General features: G+C 38.4%; 2 protein-coding genes and 1 non-coding gene across 3 annotated transcripts; all 3 read left to right on the top strand.

Annotated features, from left to right (window-relative positions):
* The first annotated feature begins 1,139 nt into the window (after window positions 1-1,139).
* On the top strand, window positions 1,140-9,348 carry LOC581002 (catechol O-methyltransferase). The gene is made up of 4 exons (XM_781028.4): window positions 1,140-1,408; window positions 5,114-5,278; window positions 7,193-7,386; window positions 8,829-9,348. The coding sequence occupies exons 1-4, from the start codon at window positions 1,318-1,320 to the stop codon at window positions 9,135-9,137; spliced, it is 759 nt and encodes a 252-aa protein (XP_786121.2). The 5' UTR covers window positions 1,140-1,317; the 3' UTR covers window positions 9,138-9,348.
* A 2,349-nt stretch (window positions 9,349-11,697) lies between these two features.
* On the top strand, window positions 11,698-11,779 carry TRNAS-GCU. The gene has a single exon. It is a non-coding gene; the product is annotated as a tRNA-Ser (tRNA).
* Window positions 11,702-20,843, top strand: LOC100891805 (catechol O-methyltransferase). The gene is made up of 4 exons (XM_030999794.1): window positions 11,702-12,565; window positions 17,572-17,736; window positions 18,410-18,603; window positions 19,621-20,843. The coding sequence occupies exons 1-4, from the start codon at window positions 12,475-12,477 to the stop codon at window positions 19,933-19,935; spliced, it is 765 nt and encodes a 254-aa protein (XP_030855654.1). The 5' UTR covers window positions 11,702-12,474; the 3' UTR covers window positions 19,936-20,843.
* The last annotated feature ends 1,395 nt before the right edge of the window (window positions 20,844-22,238 follow it).

Raw genomic sequence — 22,238 nt, 5'->3', positions numbered from 1 at the left:
AGCCGCCAATGTCATTGGAAAGCTTGAGTAGTGATTTTGTTCACAAATGAATATCGTTAATCTTTCACTTTTTTTTTAACCAACAAGGGGGAAATCGAATAGATGATAAAATGTGAATACAAAAGCCTAATTGTGTCAAGAAACTTGCTTACATTGTATAATAGCAGTTTTAATTTGTAAAAAAATAGTAAAATATTACAATCCTTATTGCACCAGCAATTTGACACTTTTCCGATAATTTCCGGCTCATGTAATTTGTTAATGTACAGTTATTTATGATGTTATTATGTCAGATTAGTACCCACATAATTATGCACAGTCGAGTAATTTTGATTAATATTTCAGGAAATTTTGCTCCATTTCTTTTCGCTTGCCTCTTACTGTGTACTGCTCGTATTATCAGACGAGTGGTAACGAAAAGTAATTATCATTACAAAAGCATATTTCCCTTTGAAAGTGGCCCGTTAGTTTGCAGCTAGGCAGGAACCTTCTGTCTACGTATCTGCAAGGAAGATCCAGATAAGCGGACACTTTTTTTTTTTTTTTTTGGAGTCCCAAAAAAATCGCAACGACTCAACCAGCCGAAAAGTCGCTCAGGGGGGGGGGGGGGGGGGGGGGGGGTAGTGAGCACATTTTTTTTGGTCCTCGAAAATTTTAAAATTTGTACCCCCCCCCCCCCCTTGAGCGCCAGGGGGGGGGACCCCAACCCCCAAAAAGGTAAAAATCGCGTGATTGTACATGATTTTTTTCTCAAGGGGGGGGGGGGGGCCCAGGGCCCCCCCCCCCCCCCCCCCCCCCTGGATCCGCCACTGGAGCTAGATCGATACGACTCCATCTCTTAAAGCTCCTTGGTTTACAGTCACGGAGTGGTGGTGTTTTACCAGGGACATGCTATCGTACGTTTATGATGCTATCACTATGAACATGACTGACAAAGAAGCGGACAAAATATACAGTTCCTCGGGTAGACAAAGGAACATCCCTTCACTGCTATTATGTAAAAATGTGTAGAACAGGTGTCACATGCATATTCACCTTTTTACATTATGTAAAAAGGTGAATATGCATGTGACACCTGTTCTACACATTTTTTAATAGCAGTGAAGGGATGTTCCTTTGTCTACCTGAGGAACTGTATATTTTGTCCGCTTTCTTTGTCTGTAATGTTCATAGTGTATAGACCGTATGGCCGACACAATACGAGCTCTGCGTGTATCTTGGCCTGACTGTATATCTGTAGTGTACAGCAATAAATAAAGCGGCTCGTGATACTTTCTTCAGTCGGTATACAGAAGATAAACGACGGATTATTTGAAGATGGAGAATGGAGGGCCGCAAGTGCCACAACTTACATGGGCTCAATATCTATACAGCCAGTATTTGAACTTCTTCTATATTCCGGATGGAGGTATTTTAGCCTAAGATATAACTATACCAGCAATACTGTAATTTATGAGGAAATATATGTACCTGTAGTATAACTTGTATAGAGAGTATAATGAATAGTAATACATGTAATATGAGTAATATATATTCATCTAGTAAATGTATTAATAGTATTGGAGCCTTTGGAGGTATATGGTATCATCGGAGTAAGAATAGTATATCGGGGTAGAAAGGAATGGTAGTAGTAGAAGTCGCATACCTTCCGGCCCTGCGTGGTTGACATTGTTTTTTGTGCTCTCTGAGCTCTGTGTAGTTTTCTACCATGTATATTAAGTTCTTTATTATTGATTGTAACAGATAATTTTGTGATATGCAAGGATACTTGTAGCTAAATGTGCAATTACATCTTGCTTTTATTGATGAGATATTGCTAGATCTGTTCTTATCCATCGTTTGATTTGAGCTATACAGTAAATGTGTGAGCCGTCATGTGTGCTGTATGGAGCTATAATTATTGTCACCATACGGTCACTCCGCTTGAACGGACAGCTTATCTACCTATTGACTGCCTGCAATGATGCATGGAAGCACAATTCAATTCATATTTATTTCGTTTCCAACAGAAAGATAAACAAAGGTATTACAATTTTTCATACATAATTTTTTTGGTGGTAATTTTACAATTACACTTTGCACATAATAAAATTATTACAAACAAATTCTTAATTTATGATCGAGTATAGGGGGGGGGGGTCCACTAAAAATTTAGCAGTGCGTGTAGTTTGGGGATCCCTTGGAGCCATTGAAACTCTGCCTTTTCACTCTCATTGTGTTACTGCGAGTCTACTCTGTACTGTTGAATGCAATATATAGGATACCATGCAGCTAAGAAGATTCACTGTAAGTACTTGACATTTCGAGTATCTATAAATATTCAGCTCAAGTTACTTCAGTCTGGCGATGTCAGTCAGGGGCGGATCCAGTCGGCGACAAGAGGGGGGGGGGGGGCCAATTCATCAGCCGGTGAATACGCAGGGGGAGGGGGTGATGGAAAGGAGGACCATTAATTTGTTTTCGGTGTGGGCGAAAATATATATTTTTTTTTTTGGTGGGGGGGGGGCGTTTTCGTTTTAAAAAAAGTTAAATATACGTTATTATCCGATTTTTAAAAACAGATTTTTGGGCTAGGGGGGGGGGGGGGCAGGCCGGAAAAATTGCCACGTAGATCCGCGCCTGATGTCAGTCCTAATCCTGGACCATCCGGTGAATACATCAGCACCAGAGGCCATTAATTAGTGCTCCCACACAATACGGGAATCCCGACAGAGCTGGAGAATGTAATGTAATGGGTGCGTTCAATCGACACTTTTTCACCCTAGAATCACGATTTTTAAAGACGTTTAGTTTAAAACACGTTTCGTTCAAGCGATTTTTTCGCCGGTCGTAAAAATAAACGTGTTTAAAAACACAAATATGAAACGCTGAAAAGATGCATTTTGTATCGTGATTCTGCAGAATCACGGTCGCTAAAATTCGTTTGAACGAACGGAGATCTCAATCATGATTCTATGGCGTCATTATCGTGGCCTGTTCCGGTTTGGGCAAAAACCGCGCGCCTGCTTTTCATGCAATTTGCGTTCACTATGCCATGCTCTTTATCGTGGCCTGTTCCGTTAATATGTTATTCCTTCTATCATTTCCTCTTTCTGTCTTTCCTTATGTTATTCTTTGTTTCTTCCTTCTATTCTTATGTTATACTTTATTTTTTCCTTCTATCACCGTCTCTTATGTTATTCTTTGTTTCTTCCTTTTATTCTTATGTTATTCTTTGTTTTTTCCTTCTATCACATTTTCTTATGTAATTCTCTGTTTTAATCATTCTATCACTTTCTCTTTCTGTCTTTCCTTATGTTATTCTTTGTTTCTTCCTTCTATTCTTATGTCATTCTGTGTGTTTTCCTTCTATCATCTTCTCTTATGTTATTCTTTGTTTCCTCCTTCTATTCTGTTATTCTGTGTTTCTTCCTTCTATTCTTATGTTATTCCTTGTTTTTTTCCTTCTATCACCTTCTCTTATGTTATTCTTTGTTTAGGAGAACACTTTTCTTTTTCTTTTTTTTTGTCTCGAAATTTCAAAATTTGACATTTTGTTCCGTTGGGGGGGGGGGGGGGAAGGTCACCATTTTTTAGGTCAGCCATTGGCATAATTTTTTTAAATTTTTTTAATAAAAAAAAAAAAAAATAATAAAAAAAAAACTCAAAAGGGGGGGGGGGGTTTCACAAAAAACATACACAAAACACACACATTAAAAAAACTCAAGGGGGGGGGGGGGGTGGGGTGTTAACCCCAAAACACCCCCCCCCCTCCTGCGTACGCGCCTGCTGTTCCACAACCCTCGGTTCCTAGCCTTCTGTATTAGTACCACTCCCAGTTCTTTCACTCCTCTCTCTTCCAACAATTTCTGCAGACTGTCCATCCAAAGTATCCCCCTTCTTCCCCTACTCCTTCTTCCCACAATTTCCCCTGTCAAAGCAAGATTCTCTTGGCCTTCCTTACGTGTAATGTGACCCATGAACTTCAAATGCCTAATCAACATCTCACGTATCATTTTCCTTTGCACTTCAGCTCGTGTAAGAACTTCCTCATAACTAACTTTGTCAGTCCAGGGGATTTTCATCATTCTTCTTAAAAACCACGTTTTGCAACTTTCCAAACGCTTTTTAGTATCAGAGGCTAAAGTCCATGCTTCATAGCAGAGTATGTACAAACTATGTACAATAACATAGGCCTATGATATTGATATGTTGTTTATAACCGAAACATGGTTAAGACGTTAAGTGAAGCGTATGACGTAGTACACCACCTGGTTCGTGGAGGGGGTATCGGTATATTATTCAAAACACCACTCAAAATGAAAAAGACGAAGGAAGAGTTTGCTTCTTCAACTTTTGAATATGTTCATGTTACAGATATTTCAAGTTCAGTACATTTTATTGTTGTGTACAGACCACCTCCATCAGCTGTAAACAGGTTAACTCTGTCTGATTTCCTTACCGAGTTTGATGAATAATTATTTATTAGTAAAACCTCTTTGATTCCAGGAAAGTTGATAATTTCAGGTGATTTTAATGTGCATTGGGAAATGCGTCAAAGAACGATGTCAAACGCATCATGAATAATATTAGTGCTGCTGGGCTGCAGGTACAATATGTAGTAGCAGCATTAGAAGTAGAAGCATAGTTAGTATATAAGTAGATCGATGTAGTTATTTCTATGACGTCGTGACACTCATGAAACATGCTATCTATTGCATTTCCCCCTACAAATCCATACACAAAAAAGACTATCATTTTGCACTAGAGCACTTTAGGGCCTAATCTATTTTCTTCAAGTAAAAAGTGTACATGTAAAAGACTTAGTATTCTTTCCAAACCCGCGCCCGGCACCCCCCCCCCCTCTCCACGGCACACAGGGCAGCCATTGTTAGCCGATATATAATGTATTTATTTGTTAAATTATTTATTCATTCATATCAAGTTAATTTATTTATCTATCTATATATTGATTGATTGATTGATTGATTTTTATTTTTTTATATATATTTATTCCTTTACTCAGTCATTTATTCAGTTTTACATCAATGTCCATTATCAGTACACTTGATAACAGAATTTTCTTCTTCTCTCTCTCTCCCCCCCCCCCCCCCCTCTTCTGTTCATCTTGAAGGGGTCTTGAAGCGATTGTGTGACCGATGGTATGGTCGGCTGACCGATCGGATCTATCAATACGTCACTGAGCATGCGCAGAGGGGAGATCCAGACAGTATCATAAAGGCGTTGGATCGTTTCAACCGTGAACAGCAGTGGACATTCTGTCTCGGTGACGAAAAAGGTATTGATTTTGTTTATAGATCGAATGTATTTATTAGTATCAAACTCCTGAAGTATAAACTTGAGTTCTGGTAATGATAGAGAATAAATTCTAACAGAATCCAACAAAACTTACACTGAATCAATGTTCAAGATTACAAATAGATGACATGAGCCAAACAATGTTGGTGGAAAATGTATAGGGGCTGAGTAATGAGCATAGAAAGATAAGGTAATCAAGGGAGGTAGGCCCGATATAATGTGCTTAACACAGGTCATATGGCTATGTGCAACATTAATAGAGTTGTGTTTTTTTAATTTTTTATTGAAGATGATTTCCAGCAAGTTTCTGTGAGGTCGTTTTAATTTTACTGGTTTTACAAACTATCTACTGCAGGATAAACAATCCAGAATGAATATTACAGCCATGTTCTCTCGGCATACGAGTACCAGAGCTCAAGATTAGCTTTAAAGCCACACTGTCCTACTTGTAGCTTCATGCTCCCTCTATATAGAAAGCAATGCCTAATCGGTGACCACTGGTCCCCATGACCCTCTTTTTCTTATGTTAATTGAGAGCTGAGTTGATGAGATAACCACCTGTCCAGTGACCTTGCAGTGAGGTCTAATCCCTCCTATAAACTAGTACAGATAAGCTTTAAACTCCGCTATTTTGTAGTAACATTGCAATATAACGCGCTTGTCAAGTTTGGTCAATGCCCCCACCATAGCCCCCACCCCCCCCCCCCCCCCCCTCAATGGCTAGAATCACGCAACACCCCAGCTTTTATGTTTGAGATAACGTTTGGGTCTGTAGAGCGCATAAATCTATGTCTGAAGCTAATTCCTGACTGACGCAAAACGAATTTACGCTTCGTATGTCCAGGGAGGTGAATGGTTCGTCTAATGCTCTCTGTGGTCGCACTCTATTCTTTCCTGGGTGTTGTCTGATGTTCATTAGGGACTTTTAGATTTGCACGACGGGAACGTGGACTGCAATGTCTGACATCCTTTGAAGGTACTGCCAGTGCCTTCAAAGGACGTCACACGTCCACGTCCACGCACATCTAAAAGTCCCTATTATCATCGTCTTATAATGACCTTAAAGCCTGTCTGCACTAGTTAGGCCAGGATGGGTTAGACCTCCCTGCATGGTCACCAACAGGTGGTTATCTCATCAAATCAGCTCTCAATTAACATAGGAAAAGGGGATCATGGGGGACCAACGAGTACCGTTTAGGCATTGATTGCCAAATATAGAGGGCGCAAGTAGCTACCAGTAGTGCAGTCCCGCTTTAAATTCTTTCATCTTGTTGATTATATGGCATTTTATGTAATCTAGTATAGTATAAATTCCCAAATCTCACTATCCATCATGATTTTTAAAACGGACCTCTTCATTTTCCTTATCGTATTATTTTTGACCTTGCAAGTCTCTGGCTCTATGACTCTTTCTCTTTCTCTCTCCCTCTCTCTCTCTCTCTCTCTCTCACACACACACACACTCTCTCTCTCTCTCTTTCTCTCTCTCACACTCTCTTTGACTGTATTTTGTCGACGCCGGCCATCTCTCTTTTGCTCTGTCCCTTTCTTTCTGCGTCGCTGTCCCATTATAAGTGCGCACTCCCCTCACTTAACTCATAGCCTGCCATAAGGCTACATGCACGCTATCGTTATTGTGCTTAGTCCATGCGAGAGAGCTATCGCTTGAGTGCCATGTGCGTGCAATGCAGAATTCGTAATAGCAGTTATTGTTCATGCTCATTGGACTGTGCTGTGTGTTTTTCACTGCTAATCAAGGCGTTAATCAGATTATCTCCAAAACAACCTGACACGGGGGATTTGGGGCTTGGCACAATGGGGATTAGCCCTGTGGCATTATAAGAGTTAAAACCACTCTCTTTCTCTACCCCACCCCCTCTCTCTGTCATACAAGGACACATCGTGAGAAAGATCGTGCAGAAAACGAAACCGAAGACGTGTCTGGAGCTCGGCACTTTCATCGGCTACTCGGCTATCAATGCCGCTCGGGAACTTCCGGAAGGATCGCGCTACCTCTGTGTGGAGCCTGACGAAACTCGGGCTGCTACTGCAAGAAAGTTGATCGAATTTGCAGGATTACAAGATGTGGTAATGGAGAAAATGTTAATTATCATGACAAGGACTTAAGCCTTAAGGTGTGAATGTGACAAACTAATTCCAGTACTTTAGGATATAGTCACGAGACAACTTTAATGCTGTGATTCATCAAACCATTAACATCGCAGTCTCATCAACGAGTGTCTTTTAAAGGAAAAAAATCCCATGATTACTGTACATGTAGTTGACTTTTAAAAATTTTGTTTGATGCTTTCCCTGATGTCGTCGACTGATTCGCTATCAGATAGTAACGCATGTCATATTGAAACAGAATGCCTTCTACAATATGTTTTGCAATCTAAGTTTCCTTCATGCAAAATAATAGAATGAGGGAAGTTCACATTAACTTCCTTTTAACAAACGGTGCAATGTTAAGCCATTTAAAAGTGATGGGTAAACTAAATACGTAAAGCTATAGAAGGCAAAAACTTCTCTGTAAGTCAAACTTTGGAACGCCAAAAAGGGACAGTAACGCCCTCTGCACGTGAGACGTCATTTATGCCTAGGTCACATTTGCTGCGGCGGCCGTGCGGTCTAAAATATCTACGGCTAATAGCAATTTAAGAACCGCCGCAGCATTGCCACGGTCACACACGGTAGCGGTCACATTATGTTGGGGAAGCCGCACGGCGTATTTTGAATTTGTGGAGACACAACATTTTCGACTGCCGTACGGCCTTTGAAGACATTACGCTCGGTCGCCTTAGTAGGTCCAAGGGGCGTCCCTGCGGCGGCCGTAGCTTTTTGACAAATACTACGGCAGACGTAAGAGAGCCGAAAGATGCCCGCAAGGCGGCCGAAGGGGGACCATACGGCGACCGTGCGGTCAGACTGATGCTACCGCCTCACCCCTGGGGTATATAAAACGCAAGACTACCGTACGGCTGACTTTCGGTCGCCATGGAACCGCTCTACGGCATGGTTACGGCGTGTCTAATCGCTACGGCAAAACTAGACATGAAAAACGGTCATAAATCCGCGTTATAATCCCACGGCGACCCGTACAGCCTGTAAAGATAGGGATACGCCCTAGGGTGACCCTGAGGCCACCGCATATCTTCTGCGGCCGCCGCAAGTATCTCTCGAATTCGGGGGCGTACGGCCGCGGTATCCTAGCCGTGGAGCTAAATGACCTAGGCATAAGCTGACGCAGGACTGTCGTGACTGGTGTGGTCTTTGAAGCGCCTATACAAAGATTAAGGCCAGAAAATCAATGGAAACAAGATACTGGTAGATAGGTTGATGGTCTTTAAACACTTTATTAGCGAAGATAATAACCCAATCAAAATGGCACATCAAATAAAACGGCAAAACACGTCTAAAGGTTTTAGTGGATGGCTTACGAACGATTAGTTGTAATTTAGTTGAACTCCTCTTAATCTCAAAAATCCAAGTTCATTAAACAATATTTTTCTTTTCATTTCATGTCTCAGGTCCAAGTCATCAAGGGTTTTTCCACTAAAGTCATTCCAAATCTCAAAGACGAGTTCGACATCGCCAGTTTTGATTACGTGTTCATCGATCACGTAAAATCTTTGTACAAACCCGATCTGATCCTCCTCGAAGAGCACCAGCTTTTGAAAGCTGGAACCGTCGTCGTTGCGGACAACATCGTCATACCAGGGTCTCCGGCGTATATCGAATACGTCCGAAATTCACCGAAGTACGAATCGGAATACTTCGCGAGTGTGTTAGCGTATACTAATCTACCGGATGGAATTGAAAAATCAACCTTTGTTTGATGCTCTTCCTCCAAAGGGTCTCATTCTAAATTGTATTTAATTTCATCACGATAAACCGATTATAATTTTACTTTGACATGTTTCCGTTATAAGGCTATGCATAATTAAATTACATTATTTTTACCAGAAAATGTCAGAATGAAATCTGAGAAGAATCGTTTGTCATTGACCTACTGAAAAAAGCAAATATCTTTTTATTTTTATATAAGAATACACAACTGTATATGAATAAATGTTTATGTTCTGTCATATTCTGTTCTTCGTTGTGCGTTATAATCATGATAACCGCGGATCCAAGGGATTCAATATACACTGTAGACTAAAGGATTGTTTTTAGTTTGTCATTTCATTTATGTATCGAGTAAATTAACAGATCTACATGATATATATGATATTTTCCATTTAACCCGATGTTGGCCGTAAGAATGTATATGAATGCTATATTTTTCATTATTTTTAAGCATTCGATCATATTCTATGCTATATTCATTCGTTTTATGATTTTCCAGCTGAAATAAATAAACTAAAATGCGTTAACATAAATTTGTGATGAGTTCATATCTGGTTATTTTATGATTAAATCTTACTAAAAAAGAGGACTGTTTTATCTCTGACATTATTTTGACAATAATTATAAGTAGAACCAATGGCGTAGGTACCGGAGGCACAGGGGTACGCCCCCGCCCTCCTTCGAATGATGAAAAATAAAGAATAAATAAGATGCGAGGAAAGAGAGAAAGTAAAAGGGAGAAGGGTAAAGGACGAGAAAAGAAGACGCTTGGACCAACTCCCGCATCCTCCCCCTAATTAATATCTTCAGTTTCGCATTTCATTTTCCGAGTAAGGCCAAAACCCCCTCCCTCCCGCTTCACCATACCCCCTCAATGGGCGGACTCACGCAATGCCACTGAATAGGATCATTGCTAAATCTGTCGTATAGTGGTTCATTCACTTCATTTGCGATGAAGAGGTAGGCTGAGAGTTCGAATCCTTGGCTGGCATACACTCAGCCCTAGTACTGGGGGACTTTTGTTTTGGTGAGTAGCACCACTGGCCTGTATACCCGGACTCTAAAACTCAAATACTCTACTAGCATTTCCAAGTACACGAAGGTAAATGTACCTCTATCTCCTAAATACAGATCCCAATAGCACATTAAAATATGATGATAACCCTCAAGGATTTTCGGAATTGTATGCCCCTCTCCCTTTTACCTTTTTTTGGTTTAGTTTATTTCAGTCCGATTTTTCTCATACATAATTATATAAGAAAGAGTTAATGGTTAAGATGAATACAGTATGGAATATTCTCTTTTTTTTTAAAGGAAAAAGAAATCTTGAAAATGCTCCCAAATTTGAGTAAATATATGCTTGTACATGTAAAATTGGAAAAAAAACCTTCTGATTCCCTATAACGTGAATAAATTGTTTTCAATTTCGCCTCCCTACCCTATAGCATAATCTGAAAAACAATACATGTACATGTTACATAATACATAATATACTTGTATCCTGGGGCAGGCGCGGATCCACGGGCCCAATTCTTCCGGCCCGGCTATGGCAAGCCCTTTGTGTAAAAACTAGATAAACTCTGTTTTTCTCAGATAAACTCTGTTTTTCTCAGATAAACTTAGTTTATCAACAGATAAACACAGTTTATCAGAAAAACTCAGTTTATCAGTTGATAAACTTAGTTTATCAGTTAATAAACTCAGTTTATCAAGAAAAACTCAGTTTATCAATGATAAACTCAGTTTATCAGTTGATAAACTCAGTTTATCAGTTGATAAACTCAGTTTATCAGAAAAACTCAGTTTATCAGTTGATAAACTGAGTTTATCATTGATAAACACAGTTTTTCTGATAAACTGAGTTTATCTAGTTTTTACACAATGGGCTTGCCATAGCCGGGCCGGTAGAATTGAGCCCGTGGATCCGCGCCTGTCCTGGGGAGCACCAAGCTTCGACGGCAAGACGGCTTCGACGAGCAAGAACTGTACAGACGACTTACCGAAAGATGGGTATGCACCCAACCTCACCGGAAGATTCCGCATCCTGATGTTCTCACCAATACATCCATCCCTTCCAAACCTCCGGTAGCCATCTGATCCTCCCGAACTTGCAGACAGTTCTGACAAAATCAACTGATCACGATCCAATGTCCAATTAGACGTCCGTCCTGTATCGTGTCGAACTAGGTCAGTGAGCTCTGCAAGCTCATCGCAACTGAATACTCCTAACACCACCAGTTAAACATTCTTATGCCAATCGGTTAGCTCTGCTAACAATTAAAAATATATTGAATACAACAAAAAAGAAGAAAAAACATCCGAGAGTAAAGGACAGACGCTTTTCATGCATAGGCCCTACAACGTTTTATATTTAGACATTATTCATATCTATTTTTAACTAATTGCGTGCAGCACAACTCTATCATACTATGAGATAATACAATGATAATCAATCCGCCAAAATGGTAACAGGTGTTTTAACTTCGTAACGATTACACAAAACAGTCTGTTGTAATAATGCAAATTCATCAAGGTTAATGAATATATTCAGACGAGGTGGCCGAGTGGTTAAGGCGATGGACTGCTAATCCATTGTGCTCTGCACGCGTGGGTTCGAATCCCATCCTCGTCGTCAAATTTTCTTTTAAGAATCTTTTGAATTGAAAAGTATTCATAGTTATTTACCTCCCTCCTGCAAACAAGCAAACCAATGACACTGTGACATTGTGATGTTCTGTGCTTTACTCAGCATAACCATTCCATACAAAATGGAGAGGGGTGGATTGGCGTATACTGTCATGTACACAGGAACAAATGAAATTATTAGAAAAGAAATGGCAATCGTTAAAAAGATGTGAAAAGGAAAACCCATTTCTTCTTTTTTCACCTTTCATTCTGTTTCTTATGTTTTTTTTTGTTTTTTTTCGTTCTTTCTTTTTATTCTCTTTCTTTTTTTTCCTCTCCACTTTTGGGGCGTGGAGCTATCTCCAATCCTCCTCCTCGTTCCTACCACCATTGGTGCGCCAGTGGGTAATTCCGTTCGTGGGCTGTGAAAAAGTGCAATGCCACATATTTGGGCGGATGTTGTCCTCCCATTGACGGAAATGTTTATATTCCGCAGCCATCGCTCATGTGACGAGGAAACGTTGGCCTTCACATTACACATATTACATATATATATTTTTAAAATGCGCGAAACATTACATCTACACAAAGTATGCATATATCCTGGCCCACTGCAGTATACAAATAAAACTTCTCGCCTGAGAGGGTTTGTGATACTTTCTTCAGTCGGTATACAGAAGATAAACGACGAATTCTTGAAACATGGATAGTGGAGGATCGCAAGTGCCACAACTTACATGGGCTCAGTATCTATACCACAGGATATCGGCGTTCCTCTATGCTCCGGATCGAGGTATTATTTTAGTTAAATATTATTACGGCAATACATGCAGTTTCTCTCCCATCCCCCGGTTGTTTAGAGAGTATAAGGAATATTAATACATGTATATGAGTAGTAAACTCATCTAGTACATGTATTCGGGGTAATAGGTTTGGAGGTAGTAATGGTATCATCGGAGTAAGAATAGTATAAGAGGTAGATAGTATAAGGTCATAAGTATAGTAGTCAGTAGAAGTCGCAGTATTTTAGTAAAAGTATAGTAGTAGTGTAGTAGTAGTATTAGTAGTAGTAGTAGTGGTATAATAGAAGTAGCATAGTAAGTATTTCCGATAAAAACAATACAATAATAAGCATTTGCAATATTATAAAAAAAATGAAAATAGGGAACTAAAAAAAATGCCAAATTGCCTCCGTTGTGGACGCACAGTTCCCGAACAGTTTTTAAGAGATTTACATAGCTGTAAAAAAAACTTTAAAAAACATACATGACAACACATGACAGGGACATCGTTCATGGCAAGTAATACGAATGGAAATAATCATTACAAAATCATAAGTTTGAAAACAGTTATAGGTAACGTTGGTACGAGAACCTTTAATATTTAAATACAAGATGCTGCTTCAAGTTTCTTTCAAATACTGTAAAAGACTTGCTTGAGGATATTTCAGGATCAATAGAGTTCTAAATAACAGGAAAATTGTTTCTTACATATTTAAAATATATTTGTCTTTACTGGCCAAAAACGAAACGAGTCTCGGCCACGAGTATTGTAATTATGAACGTCATTATTCAAAGTGGACATTCTCGAAGTATTTTGCGGTAGTTTATTTTAAAAGTAACAGAATCCAAGCAGGGCAATTGAATAAGTCAAATATATTCAGTGTTTTCAATTTCATAAACAATGGGACAGAGTGAGTACGATAATGACAGCCTAATCATATCCTAAGGGCTTTCATTTGTAGTTTAAATAATTTATCAATTTTTTTGTGATTACTATTACCCAATACAATAATTTAAATGTGACATCATAAATGCATTATATAACAATATCAAAGAGGATGCAGGAATGGTATCTTTCCATATTAAAGAGTATACCCATACATTTAGAATCTTTACCTATTAAATAATCTATGTGTATCCCAATGCATATTACTACTTTATAAGTACACCAAGAAAATTAACAGTATCAATCTTAAGTAACGGGATATTATCAATTTTGAGAATGAGACCACTTAGTCTATTAGCTATTTCACAAGTCGTATTATGGAATGTTACATAATTTGTTTTACTAAGTTTTATCAATAGTCTATTTGATTTTAACCATAAAGAAATCTTTTCTAATTCATCATTGACATTACTTTGTAAATCAATAATATTTGGCTGCGTTTAAATTAAAGTAGTATCATCTGCATACATAATTCAAATTCATCAGCTTTCTTAATGTCACTTATATAGAGTAAAAATAACAGGGGACCAATGATTGACCCTTGGGGTACACCGTGAGTAATACAAGATGCAGCTGAACGACTATTGTTATACATTACATATTGGACCCTATTGTAAAGATAACTTTTAAACTATTGTAAGGGCACTCCTCTTATTCCGTAATAATGTAATTTTGATAATAATATTTCATGATTAACTATGTCAAAAGCCTTTGACAGGTCCATAAATACCCCTATAGCAAATTTATTATCATTGATTGCAGAAAGAACTATGTCTTGTAAATATATCAGAGCGTGAGAAGTAGAATGATTTTTTTCTGAATCCATACTGTGAATCATTAAGAATATTATTTTTAAAACAAAATGAATATAGTCGACTATTATATGCACTTTTCAAGCAATTGGGATATACTGGTTAAAACTAAAATTGGTCTATAGTTATTTAATGTATGTAGATCATTCTTCTTATATACAGGGGTAATGTTACCAATTTTCAATTTACCTGGTACAATACCTGATCAATATGAAATATATGACGTCATGACACTCATGAAACATACATGCTAAATCTATTGCATTTTCCACTTCAAATCCATACACAAAAGGCTAGTATTTTGCAGTAGAGCACTTCGGGACCTAATCTATTTTTTCAAGTTTGTAAACAATGCAATGCATGTTTTGTTTTGTTATGTGTTTTCTTTTTGGGGGGCGAACCTGAAGAGGGGACTGTGTTCCTAATGTCAGCTCCGAGCGGAGCACCGCCCCTGGCTAGCTCCATCAACCAAATTTAAGGTCGAGGACTCAGACCTCTGTTTAATACACATACCTCTGAAAGTAGAGACGAATGATTAGAAATGCATCGGCCATTTAATATTAATTCCTAATTTCTCGTCTCCTTCCTTATTTTTAATTAATAGGTTTTTTCATTCAAATTCATGAACGTGCATTCAAATTCACATAAAGGTCGCTCGCAGGTTAATTCGTGTATTCAAATTCAAAATCCGAGCAAACAATTGCATTGATCGGCACTCTAATTCATGTTCGGTGAAATCAAATTCGTGCATTCACATTAACGCGGCGCTCATGATGAGCCTGTTTGGGGCATTCCGTTTTTTGTTTTTAAAGTGATCAATTTTCTACTACGTGCAGTTCAATTTAGTGTAATATTGAGAGGGATTCCAGATAAGAGGGAAACTTTGAAATCTTTAAATTTTAATTACTTTTAATTATTGTTAATCACTGTTACACATAAAATGTAACCAATCGAGGTAAAAAAAAAAGGGGTCTAAAAAAAAAATCAACCAATCTTGGAAATGTTGGGGTGGCCCTCCCACCCCCCGTAGTTACGGGCTTAATCAATCCCCCCCCCCCACTCCGTGAACGAAGGGATACCATGCGTGTTCCCAAACTCTCCGGCTCGTAACAAAGGAAAACATGGTCTACCCGTATTGACTTTACACACCGGACTTTTGCTGAAAAGGGGGAGGGGTGCTGAAAAAGGCTCGTATAACAAAAGAAAAAGGTCGACCCGTATTGACTTTACACACCGTACTTTTGCTGAAAGGGGGGGGGGGTGGCTGGAATCAATCCTAATGATGTATATACAATGCAAATAGACTGTGGATGTTTACGTGTGCCCAGATTTCACACTGATTGTTATAAGTGTAGCCCAATCAATTATTGTTTCTTCTATATTTGAACGGAATAAGCTAGATAATTCGATGAGAACAGCTTCCTCGTCAATTCATTTAAGAGATTGTTTAAACAAAGTTGTAATTTGTGAATAGCTCAGTAAAACAAACCCTACGTGAATGTTGTGTAATATTAACGTGATTTATTCACCTAATTGCGACTTAATCATTACTTTCCTATTGGCATTACAGTTGAATTAGGTTAATGATATATGGCTATTTTGCAAACGAGTATTCGTTTGAGCCACGTCTATTATTGCTGTGTTATATCTTTCTAGATGTACTATGGAATTTTATTTTAACTGTTCTGTATAAACGTTATAATGCTTTTTGATGTAAATATGTTCATGTTTATTCAGGGCCCCATGGAAAAACACTACTTATCGGTGAATGGGCTAGCCTAACAAAAGATTAGAAATAAATAAATACATAAATAAAATTCGACGCTGCGAGTGCGACTTGTGCGAATTTCAATGCTCGGAATATGAACTTGAATGTAAAAAGCCTGGTGTGAAATTGCCGCACAAACTTATTTTATCTAGTATTTTTAATTTGCTATGTTTATTTCGAAATTAAGATTTTATTTAAAAAATGTGGGGACATCTAGTGAATGGGATAACATAAATCATTATTATTGCCATTTTATCTTGTTAAGTTGTATTGAGCCGAAACGACATTTAATTCAAATTGATCCATTTGGCAGTTGCTTGTACAGAAGAAAAACAAATTAAATATCAACTACAAAGGAACCGCCCCCTCCTAAAAAGAAAACTCGAACACGAGAAACTAGTTTCACTTGGCCTTGGTGTCAGAGATTAAATACCTTCATGCCGTTAGTATAACATTTTACAAAAGAACGATCATGGGTTGTAATTATATCAAGGAGATACCAGCATAACTTCTTGATTATCAAGCAAATATGGTGGGAGGAGGATCGCATGGGTGGTTTTTTTTGTGGGATTATTATTTTATACGCCGGAGTTTTGTTTTTCTTTTCTATAAACCTGATGGAACACTTCCAGCATAATGTATTCATCTCAGTTAGAAAAGCATAAGGGAAGATGGACAAATATTCGGTCCGGTGTATTGTCGAACTTAGTGAAAACCCCAGAAAAAAAGTTGTTATATAGGAGCACCTGTAGTATCGGGTTCGTGGGCTACATCCTCGTCATATTATGTCCTAAGAGTATGAAAATAAATTAATTTACAAAATGGATTTTGGAAAAATATATATAAAAGAGTGGACTAGCTTCGTAGGAAGATGGAGTTTGACCCCAATACCATAATGATACAATGGATATGCATGATTGGACAACCGGAACAAAAATAATTGATCACCAACTGCATTTTAGTGTTTCTTTCGTTTATAGTAATTTGTTATACAAAGATTTGAAGCGTTCTATTTTTGTTATGAAATCGGTTGAACATGAGCCTTTCTTTCATTTACAGAATGCAATTAAACGGTAAACAAGCATATTTTGTCACGCACACGGCATCATGTATCCGCTATTATGATCAGACATCTATATAAATGGGGTATCCAGTTCAAGGTTGCACCGGCGGGTAAACCTGCGCCCGCCCCCGCCCTCGCCCCGCCCCCTCACCCACGGCACGTAGGGTTGCCCTTGTACTTTGTAGCCTAACTGTAATTTTTAAATTTTTTAATTCATTCATTTATTCATTTACATGTATATTTTGTATAAATGTATTAAAAAGAACCTCCTTTATTCAGTAGTTTATTCTTTTTATTAAATGTTTACATCAATTAACCTATGTCCAGTATCAGTACAATTGGTAACAGGCAACAGCACATTCTTCCCCCCCCCCCTCCCTCTCTCTCTCTCTCTCTCTCTATCTTTTTCTCTTCTGTTCACCTTGAAGGGGTCTTGGCGCGATTGTATGACCGATTGTATGGGCGGCTGACCGATCGGACCTATCAATACGTCACTGAGCATGCGCAGAGGGGAGATCCAGACAGTATCATGAAGGCGTTGGATCGTTTCAACCGTGAACAGAAACGGACATTCTGCCTCGGTGACGAAAAAGGTTTAACCAAATTTTATTGATCGAATATACTTATTATTATCAAGCCTCTTCAACTCTATTTTGAAGTAAAATTGCAATATTTGAACGCGCACTATATAAAACCCCATGAAATTATGTTGTCGATTCCCCACCATATCTCCCCCACACACATCCACCCAAGTTTTCAATGCCCCCCCCCCCCCCCATCAGTTGGAGCAAGAAGTTTCTAGCAATGGTTGGAGACAACGTTTGGTTCTGTCAAGCGCATTAATGATCTATGCCTGATTCTTCTTGACTGGCACGACAAAAGGAATGAACGCTGGCATGAAATTGATTCGCCCAAATGCTTTCTGTGGTCGCGCTGTATTCTTTCCAGGGCGTGGTTGCTCCGACCCCTACACGATGTTGTCATGTTGTCCGATATTCATTATCCTTGTCTTATAATGACCTTAAAGCATGTTGTCTTGTTGTTTATATGGCATTTAACATAATCTAGTACAGTGACTTGGATATAAATACCAAAATCTCGCTATCCATCATGCTTTTCAAAACGACCCTCTTCACTTTGTTATCGTAGTATTTTTGTCCTTGCACGTCTCTGACTCCCCCCCCCCCCCCCCCCCCCCCCCCCCCCCCCCCCCCCCCTCTCTCTCTCTCTCTCTCTCTCTCTCTCTCTCTCTCTCTGTCATACCAGCACCCATCGTGAGGAAGATCGTGCAAGAAACGAAACCGAAGACGTGTCTGGAGCTCGGCACTTTAATCGGCTACTCGGCTATCAACGCCGCTCGGGATCTTCCGGAAGGATCGCTCTACTTAAGTGTGGAGCCTGACGAAACTCGAGCTGCTACTGCGAACAAGATGATCGAATTTGCAGGATTACAAGATGTGGTAAATGGAGAAAGTGTTTATTATCATAAAAAGAGTTTAAAGGCTTAGTCCACTCCAAAAATAATTTGCAGAAAAACAAGAGAAAAAGCATATATATACACATTCCCACACCCACACGCACACACGCACACACGCACACACACACACACACACTCGTCTCTTAGTCCTTTTGAGAACTTAGTTCGGCGTGGACAATAGCAGTAGTATTACTATCATCATTGCTTATCAACTTTCAAATGTAGGGGAATAATACTTCAGATCATCTCCCCACCCCACCTCATTTTGGGGGAGAGGGGTGTATGATATCTCCCCCAGTCCCCTTCCCCTCCCCCACCCCCAGTCACGACTCCTGTTTCTCATCGTTGGTATCTTCACCGCTACGCTACATAATATTAAGCAACTGGTGGCAATTTGTGCCGCCAGCTTCTGTTTTCCCGGCACAAATTGTCGACAGGGAGGCAAAAATTGCACTCAGCAAGACTAGCACAAATTGTCGCCGTCGAAAATTTGTGCCGCAACAAGGTCACACAAATATAAAGGAATGACGGAAATTCACATTTACTTCCTTTTAACAAACAGTGCAATAAACCATTAAAGTGGTGAGTACAATTAATATTTAAAGCTAGACAGCGAAAACTTCCCTTCAAGCGAAACTTACTTTGGAAACGCCGAGAAAAGGCACACAGGCGTCATTTAGATGACGTATGAATGCATTAGCGACATCGTACACACACGACAAGACTTCAAGGGAAGGTGAAAATTTAGAAGAATAAAGACGACGCATGTGTTGATTGTCTTTGAATGCTTTAGCAAAGTAAATGACGCAATCGAAATGACACCGCGTATAATTATATGCAACGTATGGCATTCCGGCAAACAAACCTGAAGGTGACACCTTGGTCTAATGCACGTTTTGTAAAGTGGATCGATGATTAAAAAAACAAAAAACATTTGCAATTCGGTTGAACTCTCTTTATAATTACAACACATTGTTTTCTTTTCTATGTCATGTTTCAGGTCCAAATCATCGAAGGTTTTTCTACCGAAGTCATTCCAAATCTCAAAGACGACTTCGACATTGCCTCTTTTGATTACGTGTTCATTGATCACGTAAAATCTTTGTACAAACCCGATCTCATCCTCCTCGAAAAGCACGAACTTCTGAAGACTGGAACCGTAGTCGTTGCGGACAACATGGTCATACCAGGGGCACCGGAATATATGGAGTACGTTCGAAATTCACCGAAGTACGAATCGGAATACTTCGCGAGTACGCTCGGGTATGATACCAATCTACCGGATGGTATTGAGAAATCAACCTTTGTTATGTGACTTGGTTGATTGATTTGCTTTATTGTCCACATTAAATGGAAATTCTTTTTGCACATGGTTATTGGTTACAAGGTATATACAGTACATAAAGCATAGGTCAATAGAACACATTTTAAATTACACGTTGCTCATTAATCACCTAGTAGGTCATAATTTAAGCTTAACCTTTATAAAATCAACACTAAATTTTAGAACAATAATAATAATAATGATAATCGTTGCTCCATACTCTTAATCCGAAGGGTCTTATAACACGACTGCGATTACTTATATCAGCGTTTTTCAATCGGGGAGCCACAGGACATCTTTTCGGGTGTCGCGAGAAAAACTAAATCAATATCTATTATTTTTGATCTATGATGAAATTAACGCCAATTTCGTGAGAACAAAATATCAGAAACCGCTATCTATTTTCATCAAGAAAGACAATTAAGTGTCATTTTTCCTTGCTCACTTCGCTCACTCGCTTAAAAAAAAAAAAGAATATGGTTTTAAGGAGTGAAGTGCCTTAATACCCACATGATTAGTCAACGACAGCGAGGTAACCGAATATCGTCACATTCGGGCAGCAAGGTGCCCGAATATATTTTATATGTTTTAGATATCCAAATTACATTTTTACCATGTTTGTTCGCTTCACTGTACAGAACATTTAGAAACGTGATGATTCTGGGAACGAGATACCCGAACATACTTATATTCCTGCAGTGAGGTGACCTAATATATGACTTTTGTATTAATTCATTGGGCAACAAGGTGCCCGCATACATAATAAAATGTCTTATCTCGTTAACAAATTTTAGAAACAAATTGTGTCCGTACGTGTGTACATGGCATTTGATGGCCAGTTAATACCAGAGTGATGGAAAATACTTCTTCTGAAGTGAATTTGGGGTTAGGGTGACGCGGAAAAAAAATTATCAAAAGGGTGTAGCGACTATAACAAGGTTGAAAAACGCTGGCTTATATGAATACATTAGGCATTGTTCGATTTGACTTGTATGCCATCGTTTTTTTTTAACCTTTTTTTTTTACATGATTGATGCATATTTCCTGTGCCATAACAGAGCTTAAGACACAAATATATCAAAATTGTGATAATATAATTCAATATATTCTTACAATTTTACCCGTTTCTCGCGGCTTTCATCCATCCACGCATGATGACCCACCATGACGAGTCTTCCTATTGTCTTTAGATTTGTTAGAATATTCAAGCCCTGTGTCATACAGCTTTTGTATCAAAATAAACTGACAGGTCTATGAAAGATCTGCTCACAGCCAATCAAAATAAAGATTTCAGTAGCTTATAACAATAGTTATCGTTTCTTTTTATTCATAACAAGTTTTATGCACTGTATACTGTTTTGAACAAGTTCTTCTTTTTTTTTTGAAAAGGGGGAACAAAGAATTTGACAACAGAGCTTTAAATGGAGTGTTACATATGGTTGTTTTAGGAGTGGGTTAATTAATATATCTCTGAATGAAATTACAGTATCTGTTTATTCTCAATTGTATTTAATTTCATCATAATAAACCAATTATAATTTTGCTTTGACTTGAATGTTTTAGTTATAAGGCTATCCATGATTAAGTGTCAGAATGAAATCTGAGAAGGATCATTTCTCATTGACCTACTGAAAAAAAGCAAATTAATTATTATTTTTTATGTAAGATACTCATCTGCATACGAATAAATTTATAATCTGTTCTTCGAGTGAGCGTTATAACCATGATAACTGCAGTTATTTAAGGGATTCTTATACACTATAGGCTAAAAGGATTGTTTCTAGTTTGTCATTTCATTTATGTATACAGAAAATTAATAAATCTACATATATGATATTTTCCCTTAACCCGATGTTAGCTATAACAGTGTATATGAATGCTATATTTGTTATTATTTCAAAGAATTCGATCATATTCTATGCTACATGTATATTCATTCGTTTTATGATTTTCAGCTGAAATAAATAAACTGAAATGCGTTAACATAAATTTGTGATGAGTATATATTTGGTCATTTTATGATTACATCTGACTAAAAGGGAATACTGTTTTACCTCTGTCATTAAACGATAATAAGTAGGACCAATGGCGTAGATACGCAAAACAAACACTGGCAAATTATTATTCAATAAAATCTGAGATTGTGTACTATTATCTAGATCTTTATTAGGAATAACTCATTGACAAAATAATTCCATAAATTGGGGTAAAACAAAAATATTCCAACTATATGAGCGACAGCGTATGTTATATCGAAATTATTATTTTTTTAAGTCAGTCACTCACTCACTCAC

This window comes from Strongylocentrotus purpuratus, unplaced genomic scaffold (assembly GCF_000002235.5).
Source record: "Strongylocentrotus purpuratus isolate Spur 01 unplaced genomic scaffold, Spur_5.0 spur5_scaffold_5, whole genome shotgun sequence".
Taxonomy (NCBI): Eukaryota; Metazoa; Echinodermata; class Echinoidea; order Camarodonta; family Strongylocentrotidae; genus Strongylocentrotus; species Strongylocentrotus purpuratus.
This window is presented reverse-complemented; position numbering and strand designations above follow the sequence as displayed.

Coding starts and splice junctions, on each gene's coding strand:
- LOC100891805 (XM_030999794.1), top strand. CDS start 12,475: ATGGATAGTGGAGGATCGCAAGTGCCACAACTTACATGGGCTCAGTAT. Junction 12,566..17,571: donor CCTCTATGCTCCGGATCGAG/GTATTATTTTAG, acceptor TTCACCTTGAAG/GGGTCTTGGCGCGATTGTAT. Junction 18,604..19,620: donor TTGCAGGATTACAAGATGTG/GTAAATGGAGAA, acceptor GTCATGTTTCAG/GTCCAAATCATCGAAGGTTT.
- LOC581002 (XM_781028.4), top strand. CDS start 1,318: ATGGAGAATGGAGGGCCGCAAGTGCCACAACTTACATGGGCTCAATAT. Junction 1,409..5,113: donor CTTCTATATTCCGGATGGAG/GTATTTTAGCCT, acceptor TTCATCTTGAAG/GGGTCTTGAAGCGATTGTGT. Junction 7,387..8,828: donor TTGCAGGATTACAAGATGTG/GTAATGGAGAAA, acceptor TTCATGTCTCAG/GTCCAAGTCATCAAGGGTTT.